General features: G+C 43.7%; 1 protein-coding gene and 2 long non-coding RNA genes across 5 annotated transcripts in view; 2 read left to right on the forward strand and 1 right to left on the reverse strand.

Moving 5' to 3' along the window:
* The window catches only part of SLC41A3 (solute carrier family 41 member 3), a 77,928-nt gene extending 70,107 nt beyond the window's left edge, over positions 1-7,821 (forward strand). The window contains exons 9-12 of one of the 3 annotated variants that reach the window (XM_077990974.1): positions 406-540; positions 4,549-4,697; positions 6,970-7,081; positions 7,596-7,821. In XM_077990974.1, the coding sequence (XP_077847100.1) occupies positions 406-540; positions 4,549-4,697; positions 6,970-7,081; positions 7,596-7,759 (560 nt within the window). In that variant the 3' untranslated portion in view covers positions 7,760-7,821. 3 annotated transcript variants of the gene reach the window in all.
* Positions 7,822-8,199: 378 nt separating this feature from the next.
* LOC144339366 (uncharacterized) lies at positions 8,200-25,700 on the reverse strand. The gene is made up of 2 exons (XR_013414341.1): positions 25,485-25,700; positions 8,200-10,804 (listed from the first exon to the last, which is right to left on the reverse strand). It is a non-coding gene; the product is annotated as an uncharacterized LOC144339366 (long non-coding RNA).
* LOC114676185 (uncharacterized) overlaps positions 25,643-26,509 on the forward strand; it is a 107,050-nt gene continuing 106,183 nt past the window's right edge. Inside the window, exon 1 of the long non-coding RNA XR_013414337.1 lies at positions 25,643-25,762. This is a non-coding gene — a long non-coding RNA (uncharacterized LOC114676185). The remainder of the gene's footprint in view (positions 25,763-26,509) is intronic.

Consider the following 26,509-nt stretch of genomic DNA (forward strand, 5'->3'; position numbering starts at 1 on the left):
CTGTGGTCTTGAAGTCTGACTTACCCAGACTGCCTTATCATGCTGTGCTCAGACCTTTCTGTCTACTCTCCCTTCATCCTCACTTTGTCCCTAGATCCCCTCCCCATCCTCACTCCAGCCAACAAATATTTATTGAGAACCTGCTTTACAGCCACATTCCCTTCACCTTAAGAGATACCAGCAGTCAAGATGACACAGTTACTCCCTGGATACCTCGCTCATAAGCTCTAGGCCACCCTGATGTGCTACCAAACAAGATCTGTGGTCAAGTGGGAGGAAATGAAAAGATAATGAAATACTGAATTAACCAAAGAAGGCTTCCTGGAGGGAGGGAACTTAAAATAAGGGATACAACTTAGAGACTGGTGTAAAGAAAGGGAAAACAGATTCCTTTTCTCCTCGTAGGTGTTGGTGGCAATCTGGTGGCCATTCAGACCAGCCGAATCTCAACCTACTTGCACATGTGGAGCGCACCTGGCGTCCTGCCTCTCCAGATGAAGAAATTTTGGCCCAACCCATGTTCTACTTTCTGCACATCAGGTGGGTGTCATGTCTTTCAGAGGCCATCATAGCCATTTCTTTAAACAAGAAAACATCTGTGTCATTGGAATCTGGTGTTTGTAGCGATGGATGCCTGAAGCCAGGGCTGATCTCGGCACACATCACCTTCAGGACCCCAGAAATGAGACTCCCTGGCCCTGCCTTTCCTTCATTCAATTATTTATTGAATGTCTACTGGGCACTAGGTGTCGGGTTAGTGGTGAAACAGGGAGAGCTGATTTCTTGCCCTTGGAGTACACAGTATAGAAGGGCAGAAAAACACAAGTGAGCTCGTAATTACAAACTATGGTGGGTACTGAGCAGCAAAAGTGCAGACTGCAGTGAAAAAGAATTAGAAGAGATACACTTGGGATAGGGAAGCTCCTCCCTGAGGACAAGTGGGTGTTGTTGGGAGGAGGAGGGCCAGAGAAGAAGGGGCTTTCAGGGCAGTGGGTGCAGTCTAGCAAAGGCCCAAAGGCAGGGAAGAATATGGCAAGTCTGAAGAACTGAAAGGCCAATGTGGCCTGAGCTGAATGGACAGGAGGGGATGAAGGATGCTGAGGCCAGAGAGGCCAGAAGGTGGTGATCAGACAGGGCCTTGAGGACGGAGCCTGGATTCTACTCAGAACCACTGGAAGCTTTTGGAGATGTTGTATCTTTTTGTTGGCTTTGAAAAACTAGATCTGTTTTCCTGTTACATTGTTTTGGATTTCTTTTCTGTTTTAAGAACTATCTTTAGCTGTCTTTTGGGTTGGCTGCTGGCACGTTTCTGAAGGATATTTCCCTGGTTATAAAATTTGGTGTTGATAGTTGTTTTCAAACACTTGAAAAATGTGTCACTTCCTTCTGATTCCATGACTTATGATGAGAAATCTGCCATTTCAGTGTGTTTTGCTGTATAGGTATGGTGCCATTTCTCTCTTGCATATTTCAAGACCTTGTCCTTAGTTTCTAGGAGCTGGATTATGATATGTATTGGTATGGACTTCTTGGGGTTTATCCTATTTGGGGTTTGCTAGGCTCCTTGAACACATGGATTTATATCGTTTGTCAAATCGGAAAATTTAAGCCATCACTTTTCAGCTGCACTCTCCTTCTTTTTGATATTCTGGTGACATGAATGTTAGATCCTCTGTTACAGCCCCACAAATCCCTGAGACTCTGTTTGGTTTTTGCAAAGTCTATTACTCTCCTCGTTTAGATTGGCTCATTTCTATCACTTTTTTCTCCAAGTTGACTGATCTTTTTTCTCCTGCCCTCTCCATTCTGCTATTGAGCCTATTCACTGAGTTGTTTGGGACTTTTGGGGGTATTGTATGTGTTTAGTTTTTTTTTTTTTTTTTTGAGACGGAGTCTTGCTCTGTCACCCAGGCTGGAGTGTGGTGGCGAGATACCGGCTCACTGCAAGCTCCGCCTCCTGGGTTCACGCCATTCTCCTGCCTCAGCCTCCGGGGTAGCTGGGACTACAGGCGCCCACCACCACGCCCAGCTAATTTTTTGTATTTTTAGTAGAGACGGGGTTTCACTGTGTTAGCCAGGATAGTCTTGATCTCCTGACCTCGTGATCCACCCGTCTCGGCCTCCCAAAGTGCTGGGATTACAGGCGTGAGCCACCGCGCCCAGCCATGTTTAGTTTTAACATTTCTATTTGGTTCTTCTTTCTATCTTCTTTTTCTTTTCTGAGACTTTCTATTTCTTTGCTTATACTTGCTATTTTTTTAATTGTTTCAGGTGTGTTTGTGATTGCATGATGAAGCATTGTTGTAGTGGCTTCATTAGAACGGCTTTCATGTGATGCTGACATCTGTGTCATCTCAGTCTGCTGTCTGTTGGTTGTCTTTTCTCATCCAGGTTGAGATTTTTCTGGCTCTTGGCAAGATGAGTGATTTTCACTTGAATCCACACATTTTGGGTATTATGTGACAAGACTTTGGATCATATTTGAATCTGTACTTAGCTGGCCTCCTTTGACACTGCACCACTGGGGAGAAGGGATGGACTGCTGCCCAGGTGGGGCTGGAAGGCTGGGTTCCCCACTCAGCCTCTATTGCTATCCTGGGAGAAGAGGAGCACCTTGTTATTGCTGGGCACAGTGCAATCTAGGTTCCTCACTAGGCCTCCTCTGAGATCGCCCTGGCTGGGGCAGGGAGAGATGCCTTGTTGTTGCTCCCCACATGGCTTCACTGACAAGGTGGGGGCCCCATTAGCACTGGGTAGAGATGAAAGTTCTGAATATCACCCTGCCACAGGAGATGATGGTGGTCCCACCAGGCCTTTCCTGACGAGGTGGGGGCTGCAGTTTTTCCCGTGGTGTCCGTTGGAGTAGAGTAATTACTATCTGAAAGTTGTTTTGCTGGGCTTCCCCTTTCCTGGCCTTTGGCAAAAAAGATCAGACTTCTATGTAGTCTGTTTTTTTGAGACAGGGTCTCACTCTGTCGCCCAGGCTGGAGTGCAGTGGTGCAATCTTGGCTCACTGCATCCTCCACCTCCCTGGTTCAAGTGATTCTCCTGCCTCAGCCTCCCGAGTAGCTGAGATTATAGGCGTGCACCACCATACCCAACTAATTTTGTGTTTTTAGTAGAGAGAATGTTTCACCATGTTGGCCAGGCTGGTCTTGAACTCCTGACCTCAAGTGATTGCCTGCCTTGACCTCCCAAAGTGTTGGGATTACCGGTGTGAGCCACCGCACCCAGCCTATGGAGTTTTTTTTTTTTTTTTTGTCTATTTGTATCTGCATTTCTTGATGGCTGAGGCCAGGACTCAGTCTTGGATATGTGAGACAAATAAAGAGAAAAAGGACAATTTAGGGGACTCATGACCATGTTGTTCATTGCAGCCCAAGGTCCCCAGCCAGCCTTTCAGAATCTGCTTACGTTTGTTTTATATACAGTGTCCAGGGCTTTCAGTTGTACTTAATGGGAGAAACAGGATGAAGTATGTCTTCCCTATTTGTTCAGAAGTCAAACTCCCTGTTACATTTTCTAACTTGTCATTTGAATATAGAAAAGCTGTTATTTTCTGTGTTAGTGCACCTCAACATTTTATTGAATTCTTATTGTTTACATGGTTTTCCTTTAGATTTTCTTGAGTTCTCATACCAACTTCCAGTAGTAGCTTCTTCCAATCCTTTTGCTGCTTCTTTTTGACATTTTTTAAAATAATACTTTTATTCCTTGTCTGATTTCTTATCATGAATAGATGTTGTTGCTCCTCTGCATTAGCTTTGAGCTACATGTGACCTTTTTTCTCCTTTTCTTTATTATTTTGGTGAAATACATATATTAACTCAGAGGCAAATGGAGACCTACTTTTCATTAGAACTCTATTTCCATTTGAGAAATCATATTCATGTTAGAATTTTTGAAAGTGTTTGTGGTAGGGCCAGGGTCAATCACACTTACTGTAAAGTCTCACACTCAGAGCATGGGAATCTAAAGGAAACCCAGGGCTCACTGGCACATTGCAGGTGTGCTGACAGGCCACAGAGGCTGCTGTGAAGAAGGGGCTGCCCGAGGTCCCCGTTTGAGCCGACTGCCCTCCCCAGATCACCAGCACTGCGTTGAGTGGAGCACTGCACCCAAAGCTCTTTTCCTCCTTAAGCCCCTTGCATGTTCGCTCTTGTCTGCTCAAACTCCTCCCCGCCAAATTCAAATCCCAGCTGAAATATCTGCAGGAGCTCATCCCCACTGATACACACTTCCTGCTTTTTGCCCTTCTTTTTACCCTTACTTTCTTCAAAGTACTTGTCAGAATTTGAAGTAGCCTTTCTTGCTGCTTTTTATTTCTGCTTACTTGATTCTTGTTTCTCTTCTCTAAAATATCAGCTCCACGAGGGAAGGGGACAAACTGTATCCCCATCTGCCAGAACATGCTTGCCACAGAGTAGGTGTCCACTGAACACTTGGGAATAAATGGATGAGTGAGTGTGGATGCCTCACTGAGGACTGTCACATGCCAAAGTGGCCTCGCTTCAGGTCACATGACCTTCTTGGTTCTGTTTCTTTCAGAAATCAATTCCATGTCAGCTCGAGTCCTGCTCATGCTGGTGGTCCCAGGCCATCTGATTTTCTTCTACATCATCTACCTGGTGCAGGGTCAGTCAGTCATAAACAGCCAGACCTTTGTGGTGCTCTACCTGCTGGCAGGCCTGATCCAGGTAAGCCTGACTGCAGCAGCAGAGGCGCACAGCTGGGTAGTCAGCCAGCAGCCTTGATCTCCTGTCTGAGTGAGAGGCTGAAGGAGGCGGGTGGGGGTGGCTGGACATGTGGGGCACAGTCCCTATCTTCCAGGAGTTGAGTCAACTTGTCAGATACAGAGGCCACTCCACACGGCACACCACATGCTGCGTGCCACACACTCCACACCACACAGCACATCGCACACATTCCACACCACACCACAAACTCACCACACACTCCATACCACACAGCACATCCCATACACTCCACACCACACACTGTACCCCACACGCTCCACACCACACATTCCACACCACACACTCCACACCACACATTCCACACCACACACTCCACACCACACATTCCACACCACACACTCCACACCACACACTCCACACCACACAGCGCATCCCACACATTCCACACCACACCACAAACTCACCACACACACTCCATACCACACAGCACATCCCATACACTCCACACCACACACTGTACCCCACACGATCCACACCACACATTCCACACCACACACTCCACACCACACATTCCACACCACACACTCCACACCACACACTCCACACCACACACTCCACACCACACACTCCACACCACTCTACACCACACACTCCACACCACACAGCGCATCCCACACATTCCACACCACACCACAAACTCCATACCACACAGCACATCCCATACACTCCATACCACACACTGTACCCCACACACTCCACACCGCACACTCCACACCACACACTCCACACCACACACTTCACACCACACACTCCACACCACACACTCCACACCACACACACTCCACACCACACACTCCACACCACACACTCCACACCACACACACTCCACACCACACACTCCACACCACACACTCCACACCACACACTCCACACCACACACACTCCACACCACACACCCCACACCACATACTCCACACCACACACTCCACACCACATAGTGCATCCCACACACTCCACACCACACACCCCACACCCCACACCCACACCACACACCCCACACCACACACTCCACACCACATACTCCACACTACACACCTTACACCACCCAGCACATCCCACACACTCCACACCACACACTCCACACAGTGCACGCCACACACACTACATGCTGCATGTCACAGTGCATGCCACAGAGTGCATGCTGCATGCTACACGCTATACAGCTTACGCTACGTACTGCACTGCACAATACACATTTCATCCTGCACATCACCCCTCACATTATATACTGCATGCTAGACATGGCACACCACGTGCCACACACTGCACGCAGCACATTCATCATCACAGGATAAGAGGAGCAGCCCTGAGGATGAAGCATGTTCCCATGGAACAGGCTGATGAGTGGTCCAGCCATCCACTGCCTCCCCAATGGTGGGTGGGCACCACGCCCCTGCAGGGGGTGCTGCTGCAAGGCATGCGTAGACATTGATCAGGCCTGGACAGCAGTGAGCATGGTGGTGAAGATTAAGCTGGTGCCTGTGTTGGGCAGGTATTCAGCACACTGTCTGCGTACACTGCAGCGAGCTGATGGTCCCCAGTGGGCCTGGGGCCTTTGCAGGGAGCACTGTGGGCACTGGAGGGCAATTCTGTGGGTGTGGTGCTGGTACTGGCACTTTCTCATCTCCCCGAGTTTATGGCATTTGTAACTGTGGTATGTTCCTGACCCTAAAGAGTAGGATTAGGGAAATCCAAGAAGTTGTCCTGAGCAGCAGCAGCAGCTTATGACTCCAGTTGGGGAGAAGGAAGGAGCTGGGGTCAGCCTGGACAAGGGACTAAGGAGCCATGAGACCTGAGCAGGCTTGTGTGGACTACCCCATGGCACCTTCAGGAAGAGCTGACTGTCCTAACCTCCAGGGGAGAAGGGCTCAGGCAAACCCAAATGGACATCTCAGCAAAGTCCCATGAGTGGAGCCTATCGCAGCAGAAAGAGCCCCAGCTGGTGAGTGGCAGTGGGTCTGACTGGCCCTTCAGGGTGCCAGAAGCAGGGCCCACCAGAGGGCGTCTAGGAATGTGCAGACGAGGATCACCTCTCTAGCCACTGCTTGAGCTCAGAGCTGGGCTTCAGAACCCAAGAGAAGCTGGAGGTAGGAGGCTGGCTGGGGTTGACATGTCCACCTTGGTGTCTCTCCTTGAGTCTCAGCTAGTACTTTCTGCCTCTACTTGGCCTTCTGACTTGGTCTTCTTTTGTGTCTCTTCGCCCTTCTGACAGGTGACAATCCTGCTGTACCTGGCAGAAGTGATGGTTCGGCTGACTTGGCACCAGGCCATGGATCCTGACAACCACTGCATCCCCTACCTTACAGGGCTGGGGGACCTGCTCGGTACTAGCCTCCTGGCACTCTGCTTTTTCACTGACTGGCTACTGAAGAGCAAAGCAGAGCTGGGTGACATCTCAGAACTGGCATCTGGACCTCCCTAACTGGGCCCTGCTGGTCCCATTTGCTCATTAGAATTTCCTCTCACATCAGTGAGGTACAGAATTCAGTTTCTCCCTTCCCAGGTCCTTGGGATGGTTGACCCCTGCCTCTGCAGTAGCCTTTTGTGAGTCTGCTAAGGTAGCTCTCACACACCTCGGCTCTGGGGTTGATACCTGAGCCCGCAATAGAGCCCTGAAATCGAGAGCACAGCTTGAGTGTGTGAATATGATGTGTGCACATGCTTAATGAACGTGTTTGAGTGTGCACGCGTTTGTGGAAAGGAGGATAGTCTGGCCTGAGAAGCTAAAGAAGAGGCATGTCCAGTATGCTTTGCAGGATGTGTTTGCTCCTTTCCATTCCCATGCAACCCAGATTGGGGTGGAGCAGGAAGGAGCTCCTTTCTGTTCCCAAGCCTCAGGACTCTTGAGCTGTGGCTTACTTGCTGGTTCAAGCTCCGTGGGCCACGCTGCTGCTGTGCCAAGAAGGTGTACAGCCTCCTCAGGATGGGGCCTTGTACAACCCTTCATCTGTGCTAAACATTTGTGTCCTAGCTGTCTTTTTATTTTCCTTTTTGTTTGTTAGCAAAAACCTCTATTTAGATTTCAGTAATCACAGAAGTGTAAAATAAAACATTATATTGTACTTGACTTTTTATGTCTTTAAAGATAGTTAATGCAACCCTGAGGCTTGGGGTCTATAAATAACAAAAGCATCTGGCACTTCTCTAGTTCAGTTTTTCTCAAAGTGGTCTTTAGCCTAGAAACATCATTGTCACCGCAAAACTTGTTAGAAGTGCAAATTATTATGCCTCAGCCCCAGGCCTGATCAGCCAAATCAGCATCTCTTGGGGGTAGAGCCAGCTATATGGGTTCCACAAGCCCTCCAGGTTTCTCATGCACACCCATGTTTGAGAACTACTACTCGAGAACATCATCTTTAAAAAATGTATGATCGTTTCCTGTCTCTTACTCGCTCATCAGGACAATTGTAGCCGTGCTTGGGCCTGAGGATTATTATCTTCATGTGGTAAAACAGACATCTCTTCATTTATTCAACAAATGTTGACTTGTTATCAATGTTCTAGAAGGAAAGACATGGTGTATTAACTGGAATAATTGAGGAGAGTTTAAGGAAGGCACAGTTTATAGGTGCATGGGGACTAGAAGAAGGGGTGAAGCATCCTGGGGCCAAGCACTACCAGATATTCACCTGTCCTGGAGAATAGTTGGGATTGTGGTTGCCGGAGATGCATGGGGATCTGTAATAAAGAGACACAGCTACATCAGCTTGTGGCCTGGCAGAGAAAGCCAGGGAAATAAATATCCCAATCTCATTCTCTGTCCACCCTTTTATCTCCTGCCAGTGTCTCCCATTGGCCATACCCAACCAGAAGTTCAATGACTGGGGAGCCATCTGACGATCCACAGAGGTTTCAGCCTCCTGGGGCACAGAGCCAGGGAGGTTGGGGATAGATCTGGAGAGGCAACTGGAGAAGATTCAGCACAACTATGTGCCAAGCTCCAGGCTAGATACTGGGGACACACTTGTGGGCAAAGAACTCATCATCCCTGGTTCAAGTCCCTACTGGGAGAGACAGTCATCAACATCACACAAGTATTGAAAGTCCAGCTCTGATAAGTCCTACAAAAGACAAGCATGTGATGCTATTGAAGCATATAATGACAGCTAAGATCTATCAAGCACCTTCTGTGTGTCTGGTTGTGTGTTCTAAGCATTTGACGTGTAAACTGTGATAACCTCACAATAACTGATGCAGTACATACCACTCCCATTTGTAGATGACTGCAGCATTGTAAGGCTTCTTAACATTACCAAGGCCCTATGGCTAGTGAGTAGTGGACTGAGGATTTGAACAGACATTTGGGCTCAGACCCAAGCGATGTGTGTGCTAAAGAGGTTTGACCAACACAGTGTTACAAGATACTTGAGGTGTTGCTTTTCCAGCCAGAAACCTCTGTGGCCAGTGGTGCCTTTGCCTGAGTTTTGCTCAAGCCCGCTGGGCTTGTTCTATCCACTCAGACTGGCAGGCTGCACTCAGCTCACACTACCAGCCTGGGATCCCACACCTGCCAGGGGTGAGCCAGGCATGGAGTAATGAGGGGTATGTGAGTGAGTGAGCATGAGGTCCAACCACTGCACACAGCCAGGCATTCCAGCTGCTGTGGTGGGGCAGGCAGCTCCAGGCACTGGCACAGGCGCTGGCTCCATGCAAGGCTGCAACTGGATCAGATGTACCACAAGCAGCTTCCACTGCGGTCACCCACATCTGGACAAGGGGAACATGGTGGCGCCCAGAAGCTTGGAGACACCAGGAACCGCAGAGCCCCAAAGATGGTGTCACAGCTCTGGCTTGGGGAGCTCCAAGGTCTGGGCTCCCAGAAGGGCTGCAGCTCTTCTCTCCTTCTCATCACCTGCAACATGGCAAGCAGGGGACATGTTTCAGCCCTGTTGTTATAGCTCTTTCAGTCTCGCCATTCAGCGTGTCCTGAGTTCTTGTCCTGCCTTCAGGAGGAATGAGGTATGCAGACAACTGAAGGGTGAGCAAGACAGAGGGGAGCTTCACCAAGTGACAGTACAGCTCTCAGGAGACCCAGAGTGGGTAGCTGTTTTCCACAGGCAGGTCGTACCAACAAGTGTGAGTCTGGCTGAGTCCAGGGTTTTTAATGGGCACAGAAGGGAGGAAGTGCATGCTGATTGGTCCATGAGTGGCCACAGGTGGGGCTGGAAAAAGCACCATAAGTTTTCACTCCAGGCTGCGAACTCCACCATGAACTGGCACCTGGCCCCCAGGCTTCAGGCCATTCCTGGATCGAAGTGGGGGTTTCAACAGGGCACCGCCCCTTTCTGCCCAGGAACCTGTCTGCCTCCTGCTACCGACATGCTGTCCATGGTGCCCAGGCTGTTTGTGTCAAAGGGCACCCGCAGGCCTGTGCCAAGCTGCCCCTAACCACCTCCCAGCCTCCCTCCCAAAGGAGGGGACCCAAAGTCGGTACCCAAAGTCCAGAAAGGGCTGAGGCAGTGGTGGGGCGGGCATGTCAGCACCGCCCTGAGTGCACACAAATTCAGCTGGGTCCTGACAGCATCTAGGCTTGGCTTCCATTTTATTCTGAAATTATAGTAGGTGCCAGGAGCAGTGAGAGGCCATGGAGTGGGAGCAGGCAATTCTGAGCCTAAAGGGGCAGGGGGGCTTCTGGGGCCCTGAGAGCACAGGGATGCCTGGGTCCGCAGCCACGGCTGGGTGGCTGCAGCGGTGCCCAGGAGCGCAGGGCTCCTGCCCCACCAATTCAGTAGGGTATGGGGCCCTCGCCTGTTCCTGGCTCCTGCCGGCCCCATGGAGTGTGCAAACCCAGCCATGTCTCCCCCACTGCAGCTGGCATATTCACATCCACTGTTCCAGATGGGCCGCCTCTGCCATCAGTCCCCCTCTGAAGAGGTACATCTGCCATTAGGATAGGGACGATGACTGTTAACTGCTTCATGCTGACAAAGGGCACTGTTTTGGGAAAAGTCGCAGTCAGAGATTCTCTCAGAGGCCTATCTAGGGTCCCAGTTAAATAGAGCCATTGTCCCAGGCTCCCTTTGAATGACCATTTGGACTTTGATGGCCTGAAAGTGAGAAGAGACAAACCAGGTTATTAGAAGACATGGATCCAAATGAAACGAGGGACATTTCAAAGGTAGGGACAGCTCAGAAATCCTGAGGCTGCCAACATGCCCAGATAACTGGTGGCTATAATTGTGCCTGCTAAGATTTGGGTGTGTGGGGTATGACTCCAGTTAGCTCCTTTTGTCTTACTTTCCCCAAAAAGGAAACCTCTGGGTTATGGGCATCCCATTCACCCAGATGATGATCTGGCATGATTTGCAGGATAATTGCCCAGAATTAGAATATTGATCCAGATTTTTACATTACTCATCCCTTTTGTAGCTTCTGTGCTGCAGCCAGAGTTCAAGTTCAAAGTCATAAGAATGTGGGCCTTACATGAGAGGGATGTTAATTAGAAATGAGAAGTAGATCTGTATTATTAGTGTCAAGGTGAAAACGAAAGTAAAATTCAAGCTCAGTTTCAAGGTCTAGGTCAAGTTAAAGGTTAAGATAAGTTCTAGGAAATTTCAAGCTTGAATTTCAGCCAGGAGCAATATGAGGGTTAAGGTAAAATTAAAGGCCAAGGTCTAAATCAAGTTCAAGTTCAAAATCAGAGCTACACTTGCTCTGCATGTGAAGTGGTCTAAGGGTTTACATCAAAATCAAGGAGAAATTTAAGGTACCAGTCAACTTCAAGTTTGTACATAAGGCTACATCTGGTAGATGATAGTAACAAAAGGATAGGAAGAAAGTCTTAACAGGTCAATAAAAGATCAAAATCAGTGCCAAAGTCAAAGTCAAGCTTATTTTCAACTTCGCAATTCGTGCTATATATGATCTGTTTATTGTCCAAAAACAGGATGTTAGAACCACAGCAAAGCTCAAGGTCAAGATTAGTGTCAAAGATCAAGTTCAAAATTTGTGCTAGACATGGCCTAGACATAAGATGGGAAACAGGATTTTGTTTGAGTTGAGATCAAGTCAAGGTCAACGTAAAATTTAAAGTCAGCATCAAAGGGAAGATCAACACCAATGTCATACAAAAATCAAAATTGAAATAAAAATCAAGGCCAAGTTCAAGTAAATGTGAAAGGAATGTCATCTAGATGGTGGAGAATGAATGAGCAAAGAGTGTCAAGTACACAAAATTTGGTGTCACAGAAGTTAAAGGTAGATGAGAGAACAAATAAGCAAAAAGTGATTGCTGGATTACACAGTAAGTGTACGTGAGTGGAGGTTCGATAGCACATAGTAAGTTTGACAGGATTTGTTGAATGACACAGTGAGTGTGCAAAGAGTAGAAGTTGTAAGGTGCCGAATGAGTTTAATTTATTATTATTATTATTATTATATTATTATACTTTAAGTTCTAGGGTACATGTGCATAATGTGCAGGTTTGTTACATATGTATACATGTGCCATGTTGGTGTGCTGTACCCATTAACTCATCATTTACATTAGGTATTTCTCCTAATGCTATACCTCCTCCTGTTCCCCACCCCATGACAGGCCCCCATGTGTGATGTTCCCCACCCTGTGTTCAAGTGTTCTCATTGTTCAATTCCCACCTATGAGTGAGAACATGCGGTGTTTGGTTTTCTGTCCTTGTGATAGTTGGCTGAGAATGATGGTTTCCAGCTTCATCCATGTCCCTGAAAAGGGGTGGTGGTGCATGCCTGTAGTTGCAGCTACTAGGGAGGCTAAGGTGGGAGAATCACTTGAGCCCAGGAGGTAGAGGCTGCAGTGAGCCATGAGTGTGCCATGCACTCCAGCCTGGGTGACAGAGCAAGATCCTGTCTTAAAAATATGTATAGCCATTGTGACTAGTGGGAGATAGTATCTCACAGTGGTTTTGATATGTATTTCTCTAATGATTAGTAATGTTAGGCATTTTTTCATATGCTTGTTGACCACGTGTGTGTCTTCTGAAAAGTATCTGTTCATGTCATTTGCCAATTTGCTTATTTAAATTCCTCATGGATTCCAGATATTAGACTTGTGGAATGTATACTTTGCAAATATTTTCTTCCATTCTGAAGGTTCTGTTTACTCTGTTGGTAGTTTGTTTTGCTGTGCAGAAACTCTTTAGTTTAATTAGGTCCCATTTGTCAATTGCTGTTTTTGTTGCAGTTGCTTTTGGCATCTTTGTCATAAAATTTTTGCCAGGTCATATGCCCAGAATGGTATATCCTAGGTTATCTTCTAGTGTTTTATCGTTTTAGCTTCTAGAGTTAAGTCTTCAACCCCCATCTCGAATTGATTTTTGTATATGGTGTAAGAAAAGGGTCCAGTTTCAGTCTTCTGCATATGGCTAGCCAGTTGTACCAGCACCATTTATTAAATAGAGAGTCCTTTTCTTATTGCTTGTTCTTGTCAACATTGTCAAAGATCAGTTGGCAGATCCTGTCATTGTGATGTTAGCTGCTTATTTTGCAGACTTGTTTATGTGGTTGTTCTGTAGTGTCATTGGTCTATATACTTCACTGTGGTTTTGTAGTGGCTGATAATGGTCATTCCTTTCCATATTTAGTGCTTCCCTCAGGAGCTCTTCTACAGTAGGTCTGGTGGTAACAAATTCAGGATTTGCTTGTCTGAAAAGGATCTTATTTCTCATTTGCTTATGAAGCTTAGTTTGGCTGAATATGAAATTCTGGGTTGAAATTTCTTTTCTATTATTATACTTTAAGTTCTGGGATACATGTGCAGAACTTGCAGGTTACATTGGTATACATGTGCGATGGCGGTTTGCTGCACCCATCAACCCATCATCTCCATTAGGTACTTCTCCTCATGCTATCCCTCCCCTAGCTCCCCACCCCTGACAGGCACCAGTGTGTGATATTCCCCTCCCTGTGTCCATGTGTTCTCATTGTTCAACTCTCACTTATGAGTGAGAACATGTGGTGTTTGGTTTTCTGTTCTTGTGTTACTTTGCTGAGAATGATGGTTTCCAGCTTCATCCATATCCCTGCAAAGGACATGAACTCATCCCTTTTTATGGCTGCACAGTATTCCATGATGTACATGTGCCACATTTTCTTTATCCAGTCTATCACTGATAGGCATTTGGCTTGGTTCCAAGTCTTTGCTACTGTGAACAGTGCTGCAATAAACATATGTGTGCATGTGTCTTTATAGTAAAATGATTTATAATACTTTGAGTATATACCCAGTAATGATATTGCTGGGTCAAATGGTATTTCTGGTTCTAGATCCTTGAGGAATCACCACACTGTCTTCCACAATGGTTGAACTAATTTACACTCCCACCAACAGTGTAAAAGTGTTCCTATTTCTCCACATCCTCTCCAGCATCTGTTGTTTCCTGACTTTTTAATGATTGCTATTCTAACTGGCGTGAGATGGTATCTCACTATGGTTTTGGTTTGCATTACTCTAATGACCAATGATGATGAGCTTTTTTTCATATGTTTGTTGGCCACATAAATGTCTTCTTTTGAGAAATATCTGTTGATATCCTTTGCCCACTTTTTCATGGGGTTGGTTTTTTTTGTTTTTTTTTTGTTTTTTTTGTAAATTTGTTTACATTCTTTGTAGATTCTGGATATTAGCCCTTTGTCAGATGGACAGATTGCAAAAATATTCTTCCATTCTGTAGGCTGCCTGTTGACTCTGATGATAGTTCCTTTTGCTGTGTGGAAGCTCTTTAGTTTAATTAGATCCCATTTGTCTATTTTGGCTTTTGTTGCCATTGCTTTTGGTGTTTTAGACATGAAGTCCTTGCCCATGCATATGTCCTGAATGGTATTGCCTAGGTTTTCTTCTAGGGTTTTTATGGTTTTAGGTCTTAGGTTTAAGTCTTTAATCCATCTTGAGTTAATTTTTGTTTAAGGTGTAAGGAAAGGGTCTAGTTTCAGTTTTCTGCATATGGCTAGCCAGTTTTCCCAACACCATTTATTAAATAGGGTATCCTTTCCCCATTGCTTTTGTCAGGGTTGTCAAAGATCAGATGGTTGTAGATGCGTGGCATTATTTCTGAGGCTTCTGTTCTGTTCCATTGGTCTATATACCTGTTTTAGTACCAGTACCATGCTGTTTTGGTTATTGTGGCCTTGTACTATAGTTTGTAGTCAGGTAGCATGATGCCTCCAGATTTGTTCTTTTTGCTTAGGATTGTCTTGGCTATACAGGCCGGTTTTTGGTTCCATATGAATTTAAAGAAGTTTTTTCTAATTCTGTGAAAAAAGTCAATGGTTGCTTGATGAGGACAGCATTAAATTTATAAATTACTTTGGGCAGTGTGGCCATTTGCACAATATTGATTCTTCCTATCCATGAGCATGGGATGTTCTTCCATTTGTGTCCTCTCTTATTTCCTTGAGCAGTGGTCTGTAGTTCTCCTTGAAAAAGTCCTTCACAGCCCTTGTATGTTGTATTCCTAGATATTTTATTCCCTTTGTAGCAGTTGTGAATGGGAGTTCATTCATGATTTGGCCCTCTGTCTGTTTTTGGTGTATAGGAATGCTTGTGGTTTTTGCACATTGACTTTGTACCCTGAGACTTTGCTGAAGTTGCTTATCAGCTTAAGGAGATTTTGGGCTGAGACGATGGGGTTTTCTAAATATACAATCATGTCATCTGCAAACTTCCTCTCTTTCTGTTTGAATACACTTCATTTCTTTCTCTTCCCTGATTGCCCTGGCCAGAACTTCCAATACTATGTTGAAAAGGAGTGGTGAGAGAGGGCATCCTCGTCTTGTGCCAGTTTTCAAAGGGAATGCTTCCAGCTTTTGCCTATTCAGTATGATATTGGCTGTGGGTTTGTCATAAATAGGTCTTATTATTTTGAGATATGTTCCCCATCAATACCTAGTTTATTGAGAGTTTTTAGCATGAAGTGGTGTTGAATTTTATCAAAAGACTTTTCTGCATCTATTGAGATAATCATGTGGTTTTTGTCATTGGTTCTTTTATGTGATGGATTACATTTATTGATTTGCATATGTTGAACCATCCTTGCATCCCAAGGATGAAGCCAACTTGATAGTAGTGTATACGTTTTTTGATGTGCTGCTGGATTCAGTTTGCCAGTATTTTACTGAGGATTTTCGCAGTGATATTCATCAGGGATATTGGCGTGAAATTTTCTTTTTTTGTTGTGTCTCTGCCAGATTTTGGTGTCAGGATGATGCTGGCCTTATAAAATGAGTTAGGGAGGAGTCCCTCTTTTTCTATTATTTGGAATAGTTTCAGAAGAAATGATGCCAGCTCCTCTTTGTGCCTCTGGTAGAATTCAGCTGTGAATCTGTCTGATCCTGGGCCTTTTTTTTTTTTTTTTTTTTTTTGGTTGGTACGCTATTAATTACTGCCTCAATTTTAAAACTTGTTATTGGTCTATTCAGGAATTCAACTTCTTCCTGGTTTAGTCTTGGGAGGGTGTATGTGTCCAGGAATTTATCCATTTCCTCTAGACTTTCTAGTTTATTTGCATAGAGGTGTTTATAATATTCTCTGATGGTAGTTTGTATTTCTGTGGGATCAGTGGTGATATCCCCTTTATCATTTTTTATTGTGTCTACTTGATTCTTCCCTCTTTTCTTCCTTATTGGTTGGCTAGCGGTCTATTTTGTTGATCTTTTCAAAAAAAAAAAACAGCTCCTGGATTCATTTTTTAAAGGGTTTTTTGTCTATCTCCTTCAATTCTGCTCTGATCTTAGTTATTTCTTGTCTTCTGCTAGCTTCTGAATTTGTTTGCTCTTGTTCCTCTAGTTCTTTTAATTGTGATGTTAGGGTGTCGATTTTAGATCTTTCCTGCTTTCTCCTGTGGGCATTGAGTGCTACAAATTTCTCTCTAAACACTGCTTTAGCTGTGTCCCAGAGATTCTGGTATGTTGTGACTTTGTTCTCAGTGGTTTCAAAGAACTTCTTTATTTCTGCCTTAATTTCATTATTTCCTAGTAGTCATTCAGGAGCAGGTTGTTCAGTTTCCATGTAGTTGTGTCATTTTGAGTGAGTTTCTTAATCCTGAGTTCTAATTTGATTGCACTGTGGTCTGAGAGACTGTTTGTTATGATTTCCATTCCTTTGCATTTGCTGAGGAGTGTTTTACTTCCAATTATGTAGTCAATTTTAGAATTAGTGTGATGAGGTGCTGAGAAGAATGTATATTCTGTTGACTTGGGATGGAGAGTTCTGTATATGTCTATTAGGTCTGCTTGGTCCAGCACTGAGTTCAAGTCCTGAATATCCTCGTTAATTTTCTGTCTCATTGATCTGTCTAATATTGACAGTGGGGTGTTAAAGTCTCCCACTATTATTGTGTGGGAGTCTAAGTCCCTTTGTAGGTCTCTAAGAACTTGCTTTATGAATCTGGGTGCTCCTGTATTGGGTGCATATATATTTAGGATAGTTAGCTCTTCTTGTTGCATTGATTCCTTTATCATTATGTAATGCCCTTCTTTGTCTTTTTTGATTTTTGTTGGTTTAAAGTCTGTTTTATCAGAAACTATAATTGCAACCCCTGCTTTTTTTTTTTTTTTTTCTTTCCATTTGCTTGGTAAATATTCCTCTATCCCTTTATTTTGAGCCTATGTGTGTCTTTGCACGTGAGATGGGTCTCCCGAATACAACATACCAATAGGTCTTGACTGTTTTTCCAATTTGCCAGTTTGTGTCTTTTAACTGGGGCATTTAGCCCATTTACATTTAAAGTTAATATTGTTATGTGTGAATTTGATCCTGTCATTATGATGCTAGCTGGTTATTTTGGTCATTAGTTGATGCAGTTTCTTCATAGTGTTGACAGTCTTTACAATTTGGTATGTTTTTGCAGTGGCTGGTACCTGTTGTTCCTTACCATGTTTAGTGCTTCCTTCAGGAGCTCTTGTAGGGCAGGCCTGGTGGTGACAAAAACTCTCAGCATTTGCTTGTCTGTAAAGGATTTTATTTCTCCTTCATTTATGAAGCTTAGTTTGGCTGAATATGAAATTCTGGGTTGAAAATTCTTTAAGAATGTTGAATATTGGCCCCCACTCTCTTCTGGCTTATAGGGTTCCCACAGAGAGATCTGCTGTTAGTCCGATAGGCTTCCCATTGTGGGTAACCTGACCTTTCTCTCTGGCTGCCCTTAACATTTTTTTCCTTCATTTCAACCTTGGTGAATCTGACAATTATGTGTCTTGGGGTTGCTCTTCTCAAGGGGTATCTTTGTGGTGTTCTCTGTATTTCCTGAAATTGAATGTTGGCCTGTCTTGCTAGGTGGGGAAGTTCTCCTGGATAATATACTGAAGAGTGTTTTCCAGCTTGGTTCCATTCTCCCCATCACTTTCAGGTACATCAATCAAATGTAGATTTGGTCTTTTCACATAGTCCCATATTTCTTGGAGGCTTTGTTTGTTCCTTTTTATTCTTTTTTCTCTAATCTTGTCTTCTTGCTTTATTTCATTAAGTTGATCTTCAATCTCTGATATCCTTTCTTCTGCTTGATCGATTCGGCTACTGATACTTGTGTATGCTTCAAGAAGTTCTCGTGCTGTTTTTCAGCTCCATCAGGTCACTTATGTTCTTCTCTAAACTGGTTATTCTAGTTAGCAATTTGTCTAACCCTTTTTCAAGGTTCTTAGCTTCCTTGCACTGGGTTAGAACATGGTCCTTTAGCTTGGAGAGTTTGTTATTACCCATCTTCTGAAGCCTATTTCTGTCAGTTCATCAAACTCATTCTCCATCCAGTTTTGTTCCCTTGCTGGTGAGGAGTTGTGATCCTTTGGAGGAGAAGAGGCGTTCTGGTTTTTGGTATTTTCAGCCTTTTTGCACTGGTTTCTCACCATCTTTGTGGATTTATCTACCTTTGGTCTTTGATGTTGGTGACCTTTGGATGGGGTCTCTGAGTGGATGTGCTCTTCCTTTTTATTAGTTTTCCTTCTAACAGGCCTCTCTGCTGCAGGTCTGCCGGAGATTGCTGGAGGTCCACTCCAGACCCTGTTTGCCTGGGTATCAGCAGAGGCTGCAGAACAGCAAATATTGCTGCCTGTTCTTTCCTCTGGAAGCTTCGTCCCAGAGAGGCACCTGCCAGATGCCAGCCAGAGCTTTCCTGTATGAGGTGTCTGTCAGCCCCTACTGGGAGGTATCTCCCAGTCAGGATACATGGGGGTCAGGGACCCACTTGAGGAGGCAGTATGACCCTTAGCAGAACTCAAACGTTGTGCTGGGAGATCCACTGCTCTCTTCAGAGCCATCAGGCAGAAATATTTAAGTCGGCTGAAGCTGTGCCCATAGCCGCGCCTTTCCCCAGGTGCTCTGGCCCAGAGAGATGGGAGTTTTATCTAAAAGTCCCTGACTGGGGCTGCTGTCTTTTTTCAGAGATGCCCTGCCCAGAGAGGACAAATCTGGCAGTCTGGCCACAGCAACCTTGCTCAGCTGCAGTGGGCTCTGCCCAGTTCAAACTTCCCAGTGGCTTTGTTTACACTGTGAGGATAAAACCACCTACTCAAGCCTCAGCAATGGCAGATGCCCCTTCCCCCACCAAGTTCGAGTGTCCCAGGTTGATCTCTGACTGCTGCTGGACTGGCAGCGAGAATTTCAAGCCAGTGGATCTTAGTTTGCTGGGCTCTGTGGGGATGGGACTGCTGAGCCAGACCACTTGGCTCCCTGGCTTCAGCCGCCTTTCCAGGGGAGTGAATGGTTGTCTCACTGGCATTCCAGGCACCACTGGGGTATGGGAAAAAAAAAAACAAAAAACAAAAAAACCTCAAGCAGCTATTTTGGTGTCTGCCCAAACGGCCACCCAGTTTTGTGCTTGAAACCCAGGGCCCTGGTGGAGTAGGCACTGGAGGGAATCTCTGGTCTGCAGGTCGCAAAGACCGTTAGGGAAAGTGCAGTATCTGGGACAGAGTGCACGGTTCCTCAGGTTCAGTCCCTCACGGCTTCCCTTGGGTAAGGGAGAAAATTCCCCGACCCCTGGCACTTCCAGGGTGAGGCAACACCCCACCCTGCTTTGGCTTACCCTCCACGGGTAAGGGACATGGGCAAGGGACATGGGCTGCACCCACTGTCCAACCAGTCCCAGTGAGATGAACCGGGTACCTCAGTTGGAAATGCAGACATCACCTACCTTCTGCATCGATCTCGCTGGGAGCTGCAGACTCGAGCAGTTCCTGTTCAGCCATCTTGCCAGCAATCTGATATCATTTTTTTCTTTTATTCATCTTCTCAAACTGAAACTCTGTACCCATCAAACAATACCTTTCCATCCCCTCTTCCCCCCGACCCTAGCAACTACCATCCTAGCTTCTATGAATTTGACTACTCTAGAAACTTTATGTAACTGGAATCATACAATATTCATCCTTTTGTAACTGGCTTATTTCCCTTAGCATAATGTCTTCAAGCTTCATCTATATTGTAGCATGTGTCGAAATGTTTCTTCCTCTTTGAAGCCAAATAACATTCCATTTTATGTATGTACCATATTTTTCACTGTTTTAATTAATGTGATATATCCTAAAAATCCACAATTATAATTTAATTCATATATTAAGTTTATTTTATGCACAATGTCAAGCAAACAACAAATATATTTGTTCCTTAAGGGGAACAATTTAAGGTGAAAAGGAAATTGAGATACTATTTTATACCAGAAGTAACTGCTATACTAAGTTCAGACTATATTAATCCCCTAAATATGTTCTGTAGTCCCAAATTCTTTGAAACATACAAATTAATTCAAGATACAGAACAGAGTTCTTAACTCTGGTTCCTTTTGTGTACATTATTTAGAATGCCTGATTAGACCAGCAAATGAAAACTCTACCCTTTCTCTTTATCTACATCTCATTGTCTTAATCTTTCTTTTCAGACTTACATAGCACTGTTGTTTTCTTAATTTTTTTTTGTTTGTTTTAAAAGTGACATAATGGATTACCTTTTTTGTAGAAAAACAGGAAAAAATAGGCATTTGCTTTTACCTGCATCCCATATCTTGGGAGTTACACCAGAAACAGTTAATCATGGTTGCCTCTGGGGAGAGAAACTGAGTATCTGGGGGACAGAGCAAGAAGGGACACTTCCATGGTATACTATTTTATATCTTAGTAACTTTATATCAGATAAATATAATCTCTATTAATAGAGATTTTAAATAGACATGAGTTAAAGTCCCTGATTACCCCCTAGTTCCACCCTCCAGATGTAGTCACTGTTGGCAGTTTCATTTATAATTTCTCTTGACATATTTATATATTTCATCTCAAGATAGCTTTGAGCAGTAACTACCAAACTTTCTGCAGTTAATGGCATTCTATTATATGCTTGAATATGTGCTCCATCCTTCTAAGAATGTCACTGAGAATATATTTTTTAAAAATTGGGTTGGTAAGAGTTATACTTCTTGAGATAACTTAGAATATGATGGAGGGTCATGAAGCCAGCAGTGAGAACCAACAATGTAGGAAATAAGACCTTGTGTGACATCACTCCACTGGTCTCTGCATCACACTATCAAGGTCTTTCCCTTTGGTATATCTATGCCGATGTCCTGGCTGGAATTATAATACAAAATCCAAGCCATGACACTATAATACTACAACCTGGATCAAGTCCAAAAACAACTACCACTATTATTCTTTCAAAAAAAAAATTTTGTTTTTTGAGACAGAGTTTCACTCTTTTTTTTGCCCAGGCTGGAGTGCAGTGGTGCAATCTCGGCTCACTGCAACCTCCACCTCCCAGGTTCAAGCAATTCTCCTGCCTCAGCCTCCCGAGTAGCTGGGATTACAGGCATGCACCACCACGCCTGGCTAATTTTGTATTTTTTAGTAGAGACAGGATGTCTCCATGTTGGCCAGGCTGGTTTTGAACTCCTGACCTCAGGTGATCTGCCTGCCTTGACCTCCCAAAGTTGCTGGGATTACAGGCATGAGCCAACTGTGCCCAGCCAAAAAAAAAAAAAAAAAATTTAAGTACATGTCTGAGGTACATGTCTGACATAACTGTAAAATTATATATGATGTTTCTCCAAAAAATATACACAAGGCTATATTATAGAAAATCTGGTAAAGACAATTACCCATGATAAAAGCACCTTGAAACAGTAGCTATCATATTGGAACAATTCCTTTCCTTTTTTTTTTTTTTTTTTTTTTGTAGTTTCTACTATGAAATAATAGTACAAAGAAGTCCTGTATATGCTTCACTCAGATTCTGTGACCCTTGACATTTTCCATTTTCCATGCTCTCTCTCAATATATCTCAAAGCATTACTTTTTGCCTGAACCATTAGAGTTAAGTTGCAGATATAATATTCCTTTACTCCTAAATATTTCCTAAAAACAAGGCCATTCTCTAATATAACCACAGTATAATTATCAAAACCAGGAAGTTAACATTGATACAGAATTATGACCTAATGTTTAGACCTTATTTGCATGTTGCCAATTATCCCAATACTGTCCTTTGCAAAAAAAAAACAAAAAAGAAAATCCCTCTGGGTCATGCCAAATCCAAGATCACATGTTGCATTAAACTGTCATAGCTCTTTAGTCTCCTTTAAGCTATAACAGTTCTTCAGGCTGTCATTCATTGTCTGCTATAACCTTGACATATTTAAAGAGGCTAGGCCAGTTATTTTGTACAATGTCCCTCTGGACATTTAGATTTGTCTGATGTTTACCTATTAGACACAGGTCATGCATTTTTGGCAGGAATCCACAAAAGAGATGTTATTCTCAATACAATCAATAGACACATGTCAGTTTGTCCCATTACTGATGATGTAAACTTTGTTACTTAAGATGGTGTCTGCCAGGTTTTTTTATTGTAAAGTTTCTACTCTTATCTTTGTAATTGTTAAGCATTTTGTGAAGAGATACTTTGAGATTATATAGATATCCCCATCATCAAACTTTCACCCCATAGTTTTAGCATCCATTGATGATTCTTGGCTGAATCGTTTGACAAATAGTGATTTTCTAACTACGTAATTCCTTCTACATTTATTAGTGGGCATTCAACTTTAGGGAAGCACTTTTTCTTTCTTCCGTGTTAGTGGGGACTCACTGATTCCTATTTTCTTCAGTGGGTTATGATCCCCTATTATCACTTTATTTTGATGCTCAAATTGTCTCAGATTTGGTCACTGGGAGCCCCCTGAGGTTGACTCCTATATCATTTTAACATGCCCCCATCACTTTTTGAGCTGTTCCTTACTTTCTACAAGGTGTTCCCAGGTCATCTTTTTATTTTTATTTTTATAATTGCCACAAGGGTATTTAAAATGAGATCCACCTTCTTAACAAAATGTAATATTAACTATAGACATGATATTGTACAGCAGATCTCAAGAATTTCTTCATCTCACATAAATGTAACTTTATACTCGCTGAATAGCAACGCCATCTCTCTCTTCTAATGGCCACTGGCAACCACCATTCTATTCTGTTTCTATGAGTTTAAACTATTTTAGATACTTTATATAAGTAAAATCATGCAGTATTTGTCCTTCTGTGACTAGCTTATTTCACTTTGTATGTCTTCAAGGTTCGTGTCTGTTATTGCATATGACAGCTATTTCCTTCTTTTTAAAAGTTGAATAATAGTCCATTGTATGTATATACCATATTTTATCTATTCATCTGTAGATAGACATTTGCATTGTTCCCCCATCTTGGCTATTGTGAATAGTGCTGCAATGAACACAAGAGTGCAAATATCTCTTCTATATACTGATTTCAATTCTTTAGGATAAATTCCCAGAAGTAGAATTGCTGGGTGATATAGTTCTATTTTTAATTTGGTGAGGAATCTCCATATTGTTTTCCATAGCGGCTATACCATTTTACATTCCCACTGACAGTGTACAAGGGTTCCAATTCTTCCAAATCCTTGCCAACACTTGTTTTTGTTTTTTTAATAAGTCATCCTAACAGATGTTAGGTGATAGCTCATTGTGGTTTTAATTTGCATTTCCTTGATGATTAGTGATGTTGAGCATCTTTTTATATACCTGTTGGTCATCTGCACATCTTCTTTGGAAAAATGTCTATTCAAATCCTTTTTTCATTTTTTAACCAGGTCATCTGTTGTTCTGCTTTTGAATTATAGAAATTCCTTATATGTATTTTGGATATTAATTATTTATCAGATACATGGCTTGGAAATATTTTCTCCCATTCTGTAGATTGCCTTTTCACTCCATCAGTCATTTCCTGTGCTGTGCAGAAGCTTTTTAGTTTGATGTATCCACGGTCTTCTTATAATACTCCTGCTCAGCCCTGGGGTTGGTCAGTTCTCCAAGACACCATGACTCCTTGGTGGACAGTGGTACTTGGAAACCAAGATCTAGGTACTAGATGTGTTCTTTGTTATTGGGGCTTCCAATCTTTTTTCATATGCATTTTTTACTTAGTCATACTAACTACATATTTGCAATTTTGAATCTTTTGTTTTCTACTTTTAAATCTTTTTCATATTAATACTCAAAAATTTTTAATGGTTGTATAATATTTCTTTCAGTGGAAGTAATATATGGTCTTGGTTTGCTTCATATTTTTCGTAAGTAAAAAAACCTGGAATAAGCCTTTCTATCTCTTGAAAATAGCCTTTTCATATTTAGGATTAAAAGGAAAATTATTTGGTGAAAGGTTATTGGCAATTTAATACAAACTGCAAAGCTGCTCTCCAAAAGAAGTGTCCTAATTACAATACAGGAGAATCAGTTTGCTTTATTTTACACTTACTTCTACTGAGTTATTATCATTGAACTTTTAATTTTGCTATTTGAGAAACATACAAGCATTTCTTAGTAGTCATATCTCCTACCAACAAGTACAAGATAAAACTGCCTTTGTAGAATGACTTAGAGTGTGCTAAGGTCTTTCATTTCCACTTTATCCATACCCTGTGCGTAGTCATTATTTCTGTAAGGTGGGAACCTAAACTTCAGAAAAGTGGTTTGTTCAAAGTCATATATCTACTAGGTAAACTGTTTAAAATAAGAATGGACCCTGGCATCAGCTTTGTGAATCTGAATCTTGATTCCACAGCTGTGTAACCGTTAGGAAGTTATTTGAACCCTCCAGCCCTCGATTTCCTCACGTATAAAAGAGGGATAATGGTACCTACTTCATAAGGATATTCTGACTATGAAATGAGTTGTTCTATGTAATACATAAAAGCACTTAGAGTAGTATCTACCACATAAGTGCTATCTAAATGTTAGCTGCTGTTATTATTAAGATGGTGGCAAACTACGTGTTTTTAAGGGAAGTAAATTTTGTTGCATGTCTACGCCAACTGTGTGATCGATGTTTTTACCGAGTTCTCTCATTTAACCTTCCCAACTCTTTGGGACAGAATTTTATGCTTATTTCTGCCTATTTTGCAGCTAAGGAATAGGAAGTTCCGAGAAGTAAAACGTAGTGGAATCTCAATCTGCAAGTAACTGAAGCTAGGAGAGCTTAAGTCACTCGACCCAACGGCGAACGATGGGACTCGAACCCGGGTCTCATCCCAAAGCCGGAGCTCTAGAGGGCTATGACTATTTAAACAGAAACACATCTAGAGACCAAGCGGCTGTGTTACGACGGGAAGATCAGGTGTTCCCCGCACCTCTGTCCCAGCACTTAAATGTCGCCGCATGGTCTCTTTTTTCGAGCAGAGTTTTACAAGTCCCTGGCCCGAAAACCCCTCTGTCCCTCTCCATCCCCACAGTGGACTCCTCAGGTCCTCAGGTCCTCAGCCCTCACCTGGCCCGGTCGAGATCTGGACCTGACCATCTCTCGCAGCCTCAGAGAAGCCAAGACCGAAGGAAGTGAAGCCTCACGGTAAAAAGAATTAACCGCAGTGGGCTCCCGGACCTTCTTGGAGCGTCCCCCGAGCTTCCGCTTCCGGAAAGGATCCCGCCGAACGCCGCGCTTCAGTCTCCGAGGCGCCTCCACTCTCTTACTCCTGCTCCAGGCCCAGCGCCTTGGGCGTGCACATTCGATCCCTCCCGACTTCCCGGCTCGTCACCCACTGGCAGCAGGTGGGAGAAGCCAATAGACGGCGAACGGGGCGGGGCCGAGGCATGGCTGGGGCGGGGCCGGGGCGGAGACGGGTCGGAACCGCGAAGAAAAGAGTTAAGCGGTGCGGTTCCGCGGCCTGCGGTGGGGGAAATAGGGACAAGGACCCTCGAGCACCAGAGCAAGGGACAGGGGTAGGAGGCGGATAGGTTTCAGAAGGAATTGCGCGCAACTTTTTGGGTTTTCGCTCTTTATTTTTAGTTTGGCATCTTGTGTGCCTTTTTGGATGATTTTGTTCTTTATCTATAAAAATAAGACCTCCGGGTTGTTATCTTTGCGTAAGTGTGATGGTAATTTCAGAATTATTCCCTGTGGCCACTGATCTCAGATGTTCGTTAGTTGGGATTTAGGGTTTACTTCCATGCGTACTTGTCTTCTCTTGTGTTGAGGTAATTACTTTTGATGAAGAATGACACAGCATTCTTAATATTGGCATGTGCACTCAGTTTAATGAGGATTTTAGATATTGGTTTTTAAGGCATTGGGTTTTGGGTTAATAATTTAAATCAAGTTGAAGAGAGATAATTCAGTTTATTACATTTCAACTGTCACCCAGGCTGAAGTGCAGTGGTGCCATCTCGGCTCACTGCAACCTTCGCCTCCCGGGTTCCAGCGATTCTCCTGCCTCAGCCTCCTGAGTAGCTGGGATTACAGATGTGCACCACCACATGCAGCTAATTTTTGTGTTTTTAGTAAAGATGGGGTTTCAC

Source organism: Macaca mulatta, chromosome 2 (assembly GCF_049350105.2).
Source record: "Macaca mulatta isolate MMU2019108-1 chromosome 2, T2T-MMU8v2.0, whole genome shotgun sequence".
NCBI classification, from domain to species: domain Eukaryota; kingdom Metazoa; phylum Chordata; class Mammalia; order Primates; family Cercopithecidae; genus Macaca; species Macaca mulatta.